This window comes from Apaloderma vittatum, unplaced genomic scaffold, assembly GCF_000703405.1.
Source record: "Apaloderma vittatum isolate BGI_N311 unplaced genomic scaffold, ASM70340v1 scaffold16744, whole genome shotgun sequence".
Classification (NCBI taxonomy): domain Eukaryota; kingdom Metazoa; phylum Chordata; class Aves; order Trogoniformes; family Trogonidae; genus Apaloderma; species Apaloderma vittatum.
The window spans coordinates 4629-18252 of NW_009713379.1; the positions used below are offsets into that span (position 1 = coordinate 4629).

The 13624-nt window shown below is 40.3% G+C and overlaps 1 protein-coding gene across 2 annotated transcripts in view; it reads right to left on the bottom strand.

Annotated features, from left to right (window-relative positions):
* Positions 1–3929: 3929 nt before the first annotated feature.
* The window catches only part of BRAF (B-Raf proto-oncogene, serine/threonine kinase), a 61518-nt gene continuing 51823 nt past the window's right edge, over positions 3930–13624 (bottom strand). For both annotated transcript variants that reach the window (XM_009868364.1, XM_009868363.1), the window contains 3 exons: positions 12387–12521; positions 11365–11518; positions 3930–4689 (listed from right to left, as the gene is read on the bottom strand). In XM_009868364.1, coding sequence (XP_009866666.1) covers positions 4667–4689; positions 11365–11518; positions 12387–12521 — 312 coding nt within the window. In that variant the 3' untranslated portion in view covers positions 3930–4666. The remainder of the gene's footprint in view (positions 4690–11364; positions 11519–12386; positions 12522–13624) is intronic.

Consider the following 13624-nt stretch of genomic DNA (forward strand, 5'->3'; position numbering starts at 1 on the left):
TGAATTTGCTCTTGGTGTACTCTATATTCTGCAGTTTTTAAAGTTTTCTCCTTCCACAGTTTCATAGTTATTTACTGCTGTCATGGTGCTGACTTAGTAGCTTCTGTGTTAGCATCCTTGAAACTTAAATGCAAAGAAAAAGTTTTTAACAACTTTGCTCTGCCCTTCTGATATTTTCACTTCCTAGGTAAGAAGTAACGAAGCGATGAAGAAAGGTATTTAAAATGCATGCCAAACCAAATAAGACGTGCAAACGCGTACTAACAAGGCTGCAGTAAACAGAAAGCTCGTTTCATAAACTTCTGTGTAAAATGCATAACAGAAAACCAGAACACCCAGCACCTTCCGAGTGATGCTGTAACAGTCCACTCACGCAACTGCTTTTTACTGAACTTCACTGTACCTAGAAGCTTCGCCTCTCGCACTGTGCTACTGGTGATGCTTTTTTCAACAGACAGAAGACACGTTGTCTACAGTACTATGAATAGTTTGTGCTACACATGCTGCACTCACAGTTGAGAAGGGAATGAAATCTATAGGGTGCAGAAGTGTGAAATGTCTACATGCTGCTTTTCTAAATTTAGCCCCTTCAGCTATCAAAACTTCAGCTGGTACCTGTTGGTGAGGTTTCTTGGGATCTGGCTTCCCCAAATGTTCTGTAAGATGCTGGATGCATTTACATCACCAGGCAAACAGAGAAGCAAACCTATTCATGCATGATTGTCAATGTATTTTTTTTCCCCTCAACCTGGACATTTCTGAAAAGACATGGCATTTATCAACAGTCAGCATTTCACTCGCTTTATGCCATGAAGGCCAAATTCTGCCTCTAATGAGCACACGCTAATCCAAGTGATGTTGAGAGGCCACAATAAGATGGCAGTATTTGGCCTCATTCTGCATCATCATCAGCTGCTAGAACATTCCAGTACAAGAAAAGGTGATTTTAGCTAAGCCGAAAAAGCAGAATTGGATTCATTTAATGACCTGCATGAGTTTAGCAAAAAAGAAATGACCAGGCTAATTGCATCTGGAGCCACGTAGGACTTAACTCATGCAGAAATGACTTTCAAAATATCCAGACATCTACACTCACACCATTTCGTTTAAGCTTCACTACAATGCTCTAGTTCCAGCAAACAGACTGCAGGAAACAATCACGTACTGACAGGGAAGATGTAACTCTTCTAACTCTATGGAAATGGAAAGACAGATGGGAAGGTCTATGTGTGGTTAATAAGACATGAATAGCCGTGACTGGATACCGGTAGTTTTGCAAATAATTATTAGATACTAGATACTTTAGAGCTAAAAGCAGTATGACCATCTAGAAGTTTGTCCCAACACGTGCACACAAAATACCTACTCCCATTTTCATGCCATGGCATGTGCTCATGGTTGGGACACCAGAGAAGCTTAAGAAATTTGGTGTAATGGACATGAACATACTGGTCATTTCAGTTTACTTCCTTCATCCCACTGCTATACAGGGTACTCGGTTCTTGTCTACTCTTATCTCTCCATTCACTAAACAACTACAGAGCGCCTTTAAGACTGGTGCTGATGGCATTCAAGACATCCAGAAAAGCTCCTCAAGGAAAAGATTAAAAAAAAAAAAAAAAATCCTTACAGACAAACACATTACTACAGCTATCTGGAGGGAAACAAACAAACGTGAAAACCAGTAGAAATGCATCCTGAAAGGACTTCTCTAAACAGCAGCCGAACAACTTGCACATTCCTCAGGGAAACAAACAAACAAACAAAACAAAAACAAAACTGAAAAACAAAAATAACGAACAAACAACCCCCTATAAAAAAAACCAACCCAGAGATCATGTGTTACTTATAAAGTGCTTTGCATGGACAAGGATAGCAATTTTCCTTGTGCTTTTCCTATGGGCTCAAGAAGCATATTGTAGACTAATGGGTAATGAAACTTCACAAAAATAAGTTCATTTTAAGCAAAGATAGAATGAAATTCCTAGCAGTTATGTTTTAGCAGACGATCCTCTGCCAAACGTGACCTCGTGTAAGGAAACTAGGGCTGTTAACAAGCTCTGCGAAACAAATGACTGTTGAACCACCTGCCCATCCTTGCTCTGGTAACAGTTTTTTTCAAGAGAACATTAATTTCCACTATGCCCGACATCTACAAATTAGGCCACAGCCCATACAGGGGCCGGAACAATGCGTGGGGCCGAGGGAGGCTGAGCAGCGACTCTCTGACCCTCTGGGAGCCCAACTCAGGATCTGCTCTTGCCTGCCCAGGCTCCTTCCACCGCTGAGGTGTTAGCCTCAGGCCATCAGCAGCGAGCACCCCGATTCCACCCCTCTCCATTAGCTTCTCCACACTGGAAAGTGGCTATTGCTACTATTTAAATTCCTGCCAATCTCAATAAGGAGAAAAAAACCCCCACCTTACAGCATCTGAAGACCCAGAGCAGACAAGAAAAAAATTGTGCTTTTTTTTGTTGTTTGTTTTTAAAATGCATCCTGTACACAAAATCAATTCTATTCATGTACCAACATGAATCACTTCATTCTTGTAGTGACTATTAAGTCATTCGCTATTGCTGTCTTGCTAATGTTTGTGGAATTAATATGAATACACAGTATTTCAGTTATAATTCCCACTTCAGATTAGTCCGGTCCCTATAACCCCAGTAAGTATTTACTGACAAAGATAACAGACTACCAGCAACAATGCAGAGCTCCAGGGTTTTAAAAGCATGTTCCACAACCAATGTGCTTTTCTCCCTTCACCTGGGAGCAACCTTTTGCAGACAGAAACAGTCCAACTCTCCCTAGGGAGGGAAGGACTGTGTCCTCACCAAATACACCCATGTTTAACACGGACACCACATTCACACACATGTAACTCCTTCATTTATTTGTCATGATTCTGGTTTAACACCCCCCCACCTCCCCCCAGCAAAAACCTCCCCACTAGAGGGGGGTCGGTTCTCCTGCCTAACCTGGAGTGGTACAGGCCAAATACGAATCAAATTCTGAAAACGTCTGTCTGAGCTTGAATTTCTTCCTAATGTGGTCTGACTTGCCTCTGTACAAATAATTTACATGTAATACCACATACCAGAGAACTCCGCAAACAGATCACATCACGAGATATTCTACGAGAGGTAAACAATGTGCAGAACTTTATGAGTTGTTTCTTCTCCCTGACTGGGTAACTTGTTAAAAAGCTACCGACCATTTGAAAACCAGGATTGGAGGACAGGAAAACAAAGCACTCTAACGGAGGTACCGCCACCTTCATCCTAGTTTGCAAAGTGTACAAAAGGGAAAGACAAACGGAAGGGAAGAGATGACAGGGGAGAAAGCGATGAAAGGAGAAGTAGTCAGCGTGGATCCAGCAAGTACCGTTTTGTTTTTGATCTAACAACTTGCCATTAGGACAAGATGCTCCACATTTACACACACACTTATCGGAGGATGTTTAGTTAACAGGATAAAATTCCTTTAAAAAAAGCTCTTGAAAGTACCAAAACATAATTTTCGGAATGTCTAATTCTAGGGGGTTCTGTATTTGTATTCAATTCAACCTGAGAACTTTTTTTCCCCGTTTATGAAAACATTACATATTGGTAAGGTACCTGGCATCAACCTGCACCCTCGTTTAAAATAAAACTTTTAAAGTAGGTACATACACCATTCACAGTCTGTATCAGGAATTCTACAGACTTCAGATGCTGTGAGTAGCATCTTTGATAAATACATTGTATCATATGATACAAAAGAAAAAAATAAAAGAGAGGACAATCTCGCTACATCATTTTTGTTTTAAACTTCAGTTTGTTGCTGGACCAACAAAAGAAGGATCTACCTAATCCTTCTGAAAGATGTTGTATATGCACATATCAAGAAAATACTGGAAAAGGAAAAAAGGTTAAGATTGGTGGTGGTTTTTTGTTTTCTGAAGAAGTGATAAAGTAAATCTGAAAAAAGGAGCAGCAGCATCCCCTTTTCCTTCAGATTAACCTCTTTGCCTTTAGAGTAACATCTTCTCCAGCTCCCATCATCACCCCCCACTTTTAATTTTACTGGAATATAACCCAATAACATAGACACATTTAGGTGTCTGACGCTGTGATACAGTGAAAAGGGGATACTGCGTTGTCCATAAATCAGTGAGTACATCAGGGGAAGAAAAAAAAAAAAAAGAAAAAGATTGGAATGGAGGATGATTCTTTTGAACTAGCACTCATCAGATTTTCAGCCTCTGATGGTACGTTGCTGTTAGAGGGAGAAAGCCGACCGGCAGACCATCCAAAGCAAGTCTCCTAAGTTGCAGCAGCAGCTCCATCCCCTCATGCCCGAGCACCACAGTCAAACCACGAGCGCCCTCTCCTCTCTCCTGGGAATGATGCCAACAGCACAGGCAGCCACTGCGGGTTTCCGAATGCACGTGGTGGTTTGTGTCGAAGGAGAAACACTGGCAGCAGAGGATTCTGGTTCCCAAAAAAGGTACTTTTTTTTCCCCATTGTGTTGGACTGGCAGTTCCATTCTGCTCCACTTTTAAGCTTATGGGTATCTTTTCTAAATTACTTTAGGTTTCATGGAGCAGAACAGAGTTTTGATGTTAAGAAACTGTAGGAACACAAGACTTTAAATAACAGAGTGGGTGCTGCCATGGTGCTGTGGCTACTTGAACGCTGCAAATTCTCCTGTAGAGGGAGGACAAGAGCTTGGTTTAAAAAGGTGATTTCAGCTACTAGGCGGTCAGATTTCCTCCAGAGTAGTTGAACATTAGGTTGAATATAAAAGATGTTAAAAAAATGCAAACTGTTAAAATTAAAGCACAAAAGAATACATAGTGAGAGAACATTGAATACAGACCCAGCGTATTTTACCAAAAAAGAATTTCTTGAAAGCAAGCTGTACCCAGTCTTCCCAAGATAGAGGCCTGAAAGTTCAAGCAAAGTCTAATTCAACATGCATTTGAAAATAAAATGTGTCAGCTTAATTTCACTTTAAACTCCTTATTGCACATATGTCCTCTTGAAAAGCAACATTTTCAATAAATGTGCCAGACTGCAAACTAGCTTCTGTTCTGGTGTAGAAAGAACTATTTGACAGACCGATTAACCTTTAAAGACTATATGAAGTGCCTGAATATTAAACCAGTATTAAAGAATGTCAGGATCCAGTTTAGAGACCAACATAGCAACTACTGTGAGAATATTAAGAATGGTGAGATTGTCTACTCGCTCCCAGACAAGAAATGAGGCCCTGCTAATAGGGAGCACAACAAATAAAGCAACCCCATGCCTCCTTCAGGGTTACTGAATAAACAGTAATTCTGTGCAGTACTTTCACATGCGATGATCTCCTGCAGTTCTACAGTTTATTTAGTGTCAGTATGCTGTGAGGTAAGACTGATAGTCCTGCTTCAGAGATGATGAAACTATGGCACAGAGTAAAATGGCTGCCCAAGGTCTTAAGTTTGCCAGAACACTGAATAGAAGATGAGTCTAAGATACTCATCCTCTTAACCCTATACTTTAGCCAAAAAAAAATTCCCTGCTATCAACAAAGAAATTGTGTTCTACAGGATTTTTAAGGAGGGGTCTCCACCTATGCTTAACCTAAAGGACTTAGGAGCAAGAGAAAAAGAAACTCCCTTGTATTGGGTTTCACAAGAATTTCAGGTTAATTTATGGCCCTTTCTTGACAGATCTCCTAATAATGAAGGAGTGATAAGCAGGAATAAGAGACCCTCTGTTCTGTTCAGCAGAAGCCTAGTGAATGCCATCACATTCAAACAACTGCTCCCTATCTTGGTGTCCTTCCATCCTTTCAAGAGCAAGAAGCTCTTGAAAGCAAGTTGGCTTTTTTTTTTTTTCCTCCTTAAGATTCTTATTCTAAATATTGGAATCAAACCAGAAACATCCCTGCAAATAGAACTTTAGACTAATTAATTCCATGGAATATCTTATCTTGCTCTATAAAGAAGAGTGGTCAGCAATCTGCACAGGGAAGGAGAAGAAAAGGCATCTACAGGGTCTGGCAGGAAGAGCTGATCCAGCTGATCTAAGGGAACTGAAGAAAGCAGGGAGAGGGGAAGAGGGCTCTGGGAGCTATCTGTAGGAAACGAGAAGGGAGGGAGTACACCCAATTTCTAAAGTAAGGGTGGCTGACATGGGGCTGTGACAGACCTCAAGCTCTATGTGTCTCAATAGGCTGTGGTGGTAGGTTTACAGGAATAAAAGAATAAAAACTGCACAATGGACCCAACTAGTTCTACCAACTGATAAAAGCCTTGCTCTAAAATACTGTAAACATTTGACAATTTTTCTTGCTTCTGACACATTTCATTCATCCCCCAACTCTCTTCACAGCACCTTCTAGAAACATCTCAATTTTTGCATTTTTCTTCTTTTAAGAGGGCAAAAAAGCAATCAAGTATTGCCTGTGAGGCTAGTTTTTAAGAATGACATTCATGCTTAGCTACACTTTCAAAACATGTTCTACTTAATTTATTTTTCAGCCTGCCTTCCTAAACTGCTGATTAAAGATCAATTTATAAACAAGAGATTGCTCCCTCATTACTCATCTTGTCCTTCTGTCCATTTCTGGTAATAATTCAGCTTTTAATAGTCACACAGAGGTTTCAGAAGATAAAAGATGAGCCACTAATTGGGAAAGGGCAATGGAAAAACAGGCTCAGAAGTCAAGAAGCATTTCAGATAGAATGGTAGCTATGAAAAGGTGCTTTACAGACTTTTCTGCCATTTAAATAAAATCTTAGCACGCACATTTTCTTTGCCAAGGTAATGCTAAATCTGTCCTTTCAAAATTCAGGCTCTAATCTGATCTCAAATCAATAGGAGACCAAAATAGGTAACACGTTTCTCTAATAATAGGATTATGTTGATTGAACACGTACAAAATGCAGTTACCAGTAACAGCTTTCTAGGGAATGCACAGGAACCTTCCATCCTGTGAGGTGCTGGCAGGACTTAGAGAGGAACAGCTAAAATGCTTTGTGTTTCCCTTTCTATTCTGAAGATGTAAAATATCACAGAATCATAGAATGGCCTAGATTGGAAGGGACCTTAGCCCCTGCCCACGGTGACCCTGCTATGGGCAGCGACGCCTCTCAACTAGACCAGGTTGCTCAAGGCCTCGTCCAACCCGGCTTGAACACCTCAAGGGAGGGGGCATCCACAGCTTCTCTGGACCATTTATTCCAGAGTCTTGCCACCCTCGTACTGAAGATTTTTTTCCTAAGATCCGGTCTAAATCTGTTTTCCTTTAACTCAAATCCATTTCCCCTTATCCTACTGGTGGACACTTTTGTAAAAAGTCCCTCCCCAGCCTTCCTGTAGGTTCCCTTCATGTATTGGAAAGGCAGTTAAAGTCCCCACGAAGTCTTCTCTTTTCAAGACTGAAATATCTGTAGCTGGTTCTTTTATCTGCTGAAAGAAACTCCATCTGTAGGAAAGGGAGAGAGAACACAGGCAGCCTCTTTCCGAGACTCATGTGCACACAGATGAATGAAGTAACCTGAGCTGTGAATGCACCGTTTTCTAGCAGGACAGAAAGGCCTTGTGTGAGAGTGATGAGTGGCCAAAATGAAGACACTCAGCAATACCCTGTCCTGCAGGAGCAGGATCATCCTGCCTTGGTTAAGTTTTCTGACACAGTTCTGTGTCAATACTAATCTAAACTGGGACTGGTGCAGTCCTCCTACTCTCCTTCCTGACCTGAGCAGAAGAGCCATGACCTGCCCGTCGTGCCGCCGCGGCACTGTTTGTCCCTCTGGCAAGATGGTCAAGGAGCTGAGCTAGCAAATGTGAGCTCAGGCTGGTGGGCAAGGAGAGTTTTCTAACCAGTTTTTGGAGAGCTGCTCTGCTAATGGTGGGGAGAACCCACTCAGCTGTCTGGAATGGCCTCATGGAATTGGAGAGCATCTGCCAGTACCAGGGTAAGGAGCTGGGCCATGGCTGCTCCAAACGAGATCAGCTTACCCCAAAGCTGTAAAACCACCTACTTAGTGATGTGGAATGTGGAAACAACAATAGACATTTTTATTCATTGTGAGACAGAGACGTCTGATGTGCTTTTTACCAAGCCTAACTTCAGATACTTGCTTTGACTTGTAACAAAGAAATCCCTTTCTAAAAGATGGATAGATAGCATCTGAAAATATACACTTCTTACAGAGCCCTTTTAAGTGAGTTGTTAACAGTCTTTCCACGCTTGCCACATGCAAAGCAAGTAGAAACTATTTTAAATGCACACTTTCAGAAAATGCGTACTAAAAATATGATTGACTTCTTCTATACAGTGTCCATACACCATATTTTAAGGGCATGTTCAGAGCAAACCTGCTGCCCCTGATTCCTGAAAGGATTTAAACTGCAGTTACCAATCTCTACTCTCACAAATTTGTAAGTTACCTGGATTCATGAGGTTACCAAGGTACATATACATCTTAACTATACTCCTTATCCTGGGGCAGATGCCATGTTTCTCATAAAAATTGTAAGGAGAAGAATGGTTCCCTTACAGGCCTGTGTCAGCCTCACCTATTTAAGTAGAGAGTAATTGACTTATCAAAAGGAAACACCAAATTCCAGCATCTTGCCCAGGTTACATTCACAGACACAGAAAAAGGTATGACAAAGAGGCAGTTCTCCTGGATCCTGTGCTCATCTTCCAGTATGGATACCTTTCACTGGTCAAACGAAAATTTGTAACGTACACTGATGCAGATAATTAGTATCCTCAAAAGAGTACAAAGCAGTATATATGAGGATCTGGTCTTTCTAGAAGGTACCAAGACAGACTTTTTTTTTCTAAATGAGACGCAGGGAAGTAAACAAAAAAGTATAAACTATCCCTCCAGAAAAGCCTGGGTTTGGGGACTGATAGGTATCTGTTTCTTAACAATACAGCTGAGTAGCATCTTGGAGAACACTGACTCAAATATACAGGTGTATGGAGGCACCTTCATCCTACCTATGTTCCCACATCTCACTGAAGCAGTGATTATAAGCTATGGAAGTTAAACCCCTAAATGCCTTTATGTCAGACAAACTTGATCCACAAAAAAAACCTCCTTTCAGGCTTCATAAAATGTTTAGTGGGAAGCTAAGATCACATTATGGCCATGGATCCTCAAGCCACGCTCGATGTGCAAGAACAGGTGACACAGAAAGAAGTCTAACGCACTGACCACGCTGCAGAAGATGGAGCCAAACGTGTCTAAAGATGTCATATGTTTTTCTCCTGCAATTGTAGTTCCTAGAGCACAAAAACCCCCAATCTTACCAACAAGGACGATAACCCAGCTCCAGGGTTCTGAATTTATCTGGCAGATCTGAAAAAGTGTAAGCCTGGGCAGGGCAGTGGTGATGGCTCTGCATCATGTGGTCAAGCTTTTTCTCTGTGGGATGCCACCTTTCCAGATTCTGCAGAATCCTCTTGCTCTTACTGAGATGGGCATGACAGCCTGCACTGAATACCATACCCCAAAGCTCAAGAACCATTCCTCCCCACTGTCTAAAATAATAATAATAAAAGAATAAGAGAAGAAAAACCCCACTTAAATCCTGTTTTCATTTTAAGTTAAGTCTGCCAAAATGAAGCTACCAAAAAGATGGGAAACAGATTTTCTAAAACAATAAAAACTTTCACCCTCCATAGTTATTTCCACGGAGGTAGGTTTCAACAGCTGAATTTTCTTGACTAACAAAATGGGAAAAGTTACTTCCCAAACTGTTCCAACAGCAGAAGCCAAAAAGTCTATTAGGATCCAGCCAGAAAACGTAGGAATTGGCTACATCTCTTCAAGCTCTCTAACTCTGTCTCCTGTTTTAAAAGGCTCAGTTGCCAGACAGCAGAAAAGAAAACCTTCTTTGAGTTCCTGACCTATTTCAAAAAACTATCGCTAGCAACATGTAAACCTCTCCGTAAGTATGTAAATCAGAAGCCATTAAGAACACTCCTGGCCCTTGAAGTCCTAGCAAGAGCAGCAATAGCTTGTTTCTGATGCAGAATAATAGCTTAGCAGTTTAAAACAAACAAAACCACATAACTAATTTCAAAATAGGCAAGAACTCAGTTAATAAGATTATTGTTTTGATATCTGACATCAAAGACGGATATAACCTGAACCTCTGCTCTGATTCACCTCTTCCAGAGGAATGCTCCAGAGAAAAATACAATCTTTAAAGTTGAGCTGACAGGATCTTGGTAGGGTTGTCTAGCTTCCTCAGTTAGCTATTTAGTCTAACTGCTGCTCTTCCAGGAAAACCAGCAGCTTTTATACAGAGGTGAAAAAACAACTTGTTACTGAACAGAAGCATGTTCAGTGGTATTCTTAACAATATCAAAGTAATTAAAACCTTTCATCTTCATGGTATTATACCAATTTCCATGCAAACAACTGCTTTTTCAAATCGTCTTTTCCTATTATGAGTGTTAGCTGCCTTCTTCTCTTAAAGTATTTGGTTATGCTCAAGATTTATTTATTTTTAATAATTTTGAAATACGTGCTAATTGAAGGATACAGGCACCATCACCAGTAATATTCTTGCAGTTCAGCAAAAGCAGATTCAGAATTTCTTTTACGTTGCATTGTAATAGAACATTTTGAGATGGTCTAAATTATAGCAGGTCAGAGTATTTAAGCAAAAAAAAAAGGGAAAACCAAACATGCTACCACTCCTCACTAGGAAGAGAAGTTCTCTAAACAGCACTATTTTAAATTTCAACTTTCAGAATGAAAGTCACATGTGTCACTAGCGTCTTTCTTTGGATTCTGTGTTTTACCTGCTCATTTCTGCTGACCACAGGAAGTTTTGACTGTGCTCAGCCTTGAGCTAAGTTAATTTTTCCAATCGTCGCCCACATATGAGTAGCATTACTGAGGAATCTAAAGCCTATCGCTCAGATAGAATGACCTCAACTGAAATAAAAAAAAAATCCTAAAGGCACCACCATAGCTTGAGCAGATTAAAATCAAATACACTCTTGAGTAACTAATTCCAATCAATGAACTAGGCAAAAATGACACAGGCAATAAAAAAACACAGCCAATGACCTTAAGAGGATTTTTGCTTGTTTTGAAGTGCCTTTTCCCACTTCTCTTATGTGACCTTATAATTCTTCTGGAATCAGCTGTTCCTAGGGCATTCCTTACCAACACAGACTTTGTGCTTGGGACATTCGATGCCCAGTGTTAGGAAGCGAGTCTTCATTCCCTCAGTAAACCTCAAAACCAGAGCTGGTAGGAACTGAGAACGTACACGTGTTGCACTCTCAGGAACACACCAGCACACAGACACGCAGGCACATGCTTTCACATTTCTTTCAGTGTACTGGAAACCCACCGTATCCCCCTGCTTGGATGGGCGTTTTTGGAGAAGCACAAGCATATAGACTAAAATCTTCTGTCTGGAAGCCAGCCCGGTTTAACGAGGGCTCAGATGCACTGCGGTGAATTTTTGGCAATGACCGGGCCAGAAGCTCAATGGAGGCAAGAATCTGAAACAAGGAGAAAATAAGCAATCAAATCTGGCGTTCCAAAAGTTGTAACACTCTCTTAAAACCGAAAGCAGAACAAGAATTAACTACAGAAAAATATTTATACACAAATTGAAACAGAAACTCTTAAAAATATATTACTGCATTGCACTCCGATGTTTATATCCTCAAAGAGCAGAGAAGGACATTATGGGAGGAAACTGTCTCATTTTCCCCTTTAAAAGGGCTCACTGATTTCCCGCAGTAAGCATAATGAACATAGTTGCCTCCTTGTTTATGTGCTAGTACCTGTAACTACAGTGGCCACAAATAACCACAGCTTTGGCAGTCGTTTGCTTGACACTGTTTACCGTGAAGCCGTCAGGGGGAGCTCCTTATTTTTTGAAAACGCTTTGGTTACATTCAAAGCAAAAAAGCCCCCAAGGTTCTCCCCTCCTGATGCTTTTAGAACCCAAACCTTCCTCAGCAGGTGCAATAAATCAAGTTTTGTGACAAAACTATCAGTTTCCCTTCATAAAGCTTGGGGGAAAGCAAGGAGGGGAGTATCAAGATTTCTGAGAACATACACCAAGTTCTAATTTGTGTGTCTAATTTCAATTACTAATTTCACTGTCTCCCAGTTGAAACTGTCTCCAACATATAAATGCTCTTCCAACTACACAGGCCATTTTAATAGCTGCTTTTTGAACTGAAAATAAACATTTCAAATTAAAGAGCACTAACCAGCTACTGAACCAGTCCTCTTACAAAGTCATGCTATAGCACTAATAAAAAAACCTTTTAACCAGCCAGTGAGCTCATAACTGATCTTTATTTTTAATATTTGAATTGTCAAGTCTACTGAGAACTAAGGAGGAACATTTCTCACCTGTGGAAAAAGGGGTCTTTCATCTCTTTTCTTTTTTAAGCATTCTGCCATTAGTCTCTTCATAGCTTTTGGACAGTTGCTCCGTACTTTGCTGAGGTCTGGAGATAGGTATCCTCGTCCCACCATAAAAATAATCTTTATTTAAGGGGAAAAAAAGATGAAAGGGAAAGAAGTTGAGTCCATAAAACAAAGAGGAGCAAAAGGTGAACATTCTACTAAACCATTTTAGTCGCAGTAGCAAGTTTTCTGCTTCCAGGGAACATTACCTGGTATTGAATTTGCCATGTTTCTTAAGAGTAATGCCTGCTAACCTATTCAGTACAGAGATGAAAACAGATTTTTCCTCCTCCTCTTAAGAGAGGTTCCTGTGAAACTCAAACACTAGTAAATGGCTACCATTTATAGCAATAACCATCTAAGGAGTGGTTCTTCGGTGTCAGAAACTGTTACAAAAATAAGAAAAAACGACTCCGTGGCAAGAACAGAATGCCTAAAAATAAATATTCTGTAAAAATAAATACTCATTTTTATATAATAAGTCAACAGCAAGTTGACACTGAAAGGTATTTTAAGAAATACACAGATTTCAGGGTTAAACCCCTTACCTTTTGAGAATAAATTCCTTCATATACTTTCCCACCACCAAAGCTTATTCTTGACATCTGACCACCTTCCCCACCCTCCCAAAAAAAAACCACAATAGAAAAACTGCTCTCCTCTGTAGAAGAGGAGACAGACAGACTTTGTATTTTTACAGTAATTCCTTTAACATAGGAGGCTTATATTACACCTAAGGATAAAACTTAAGCATAAACCAAAGTAAACTAATGGAAAGCAGGAAAGCAAAGCATAAATATGGTTAATGCTCTCTTAAATCTATAAAACCACGAAACATCATCATGTCAAGCCAAGGTCAAATGCAACGTGGTGGTTCAAGTACTGCAGTTGTGCTGCTGCTAAAAAGCCCTTTCAAACTACCTAATCAAAGACCCATTCACGCTGCAGCAGATAATCACTCTCTTTTCTGAATACTCAGACAAACTCAGCAGGTGTATCATACCTTATATTTAATGAAGTGTAACTATTTCCTACCTTGAAACTGGCAAAAAAAAAAAAGCAACCACCAACAGAAAAACCCCACATCTCATGCAAGTTATACATATTATTTATACTAACACAATCCTGGTCCCTTTTCAACTTTCTGATTCAGTTGCATCTGTGTTGGCATGAAGAAAGAG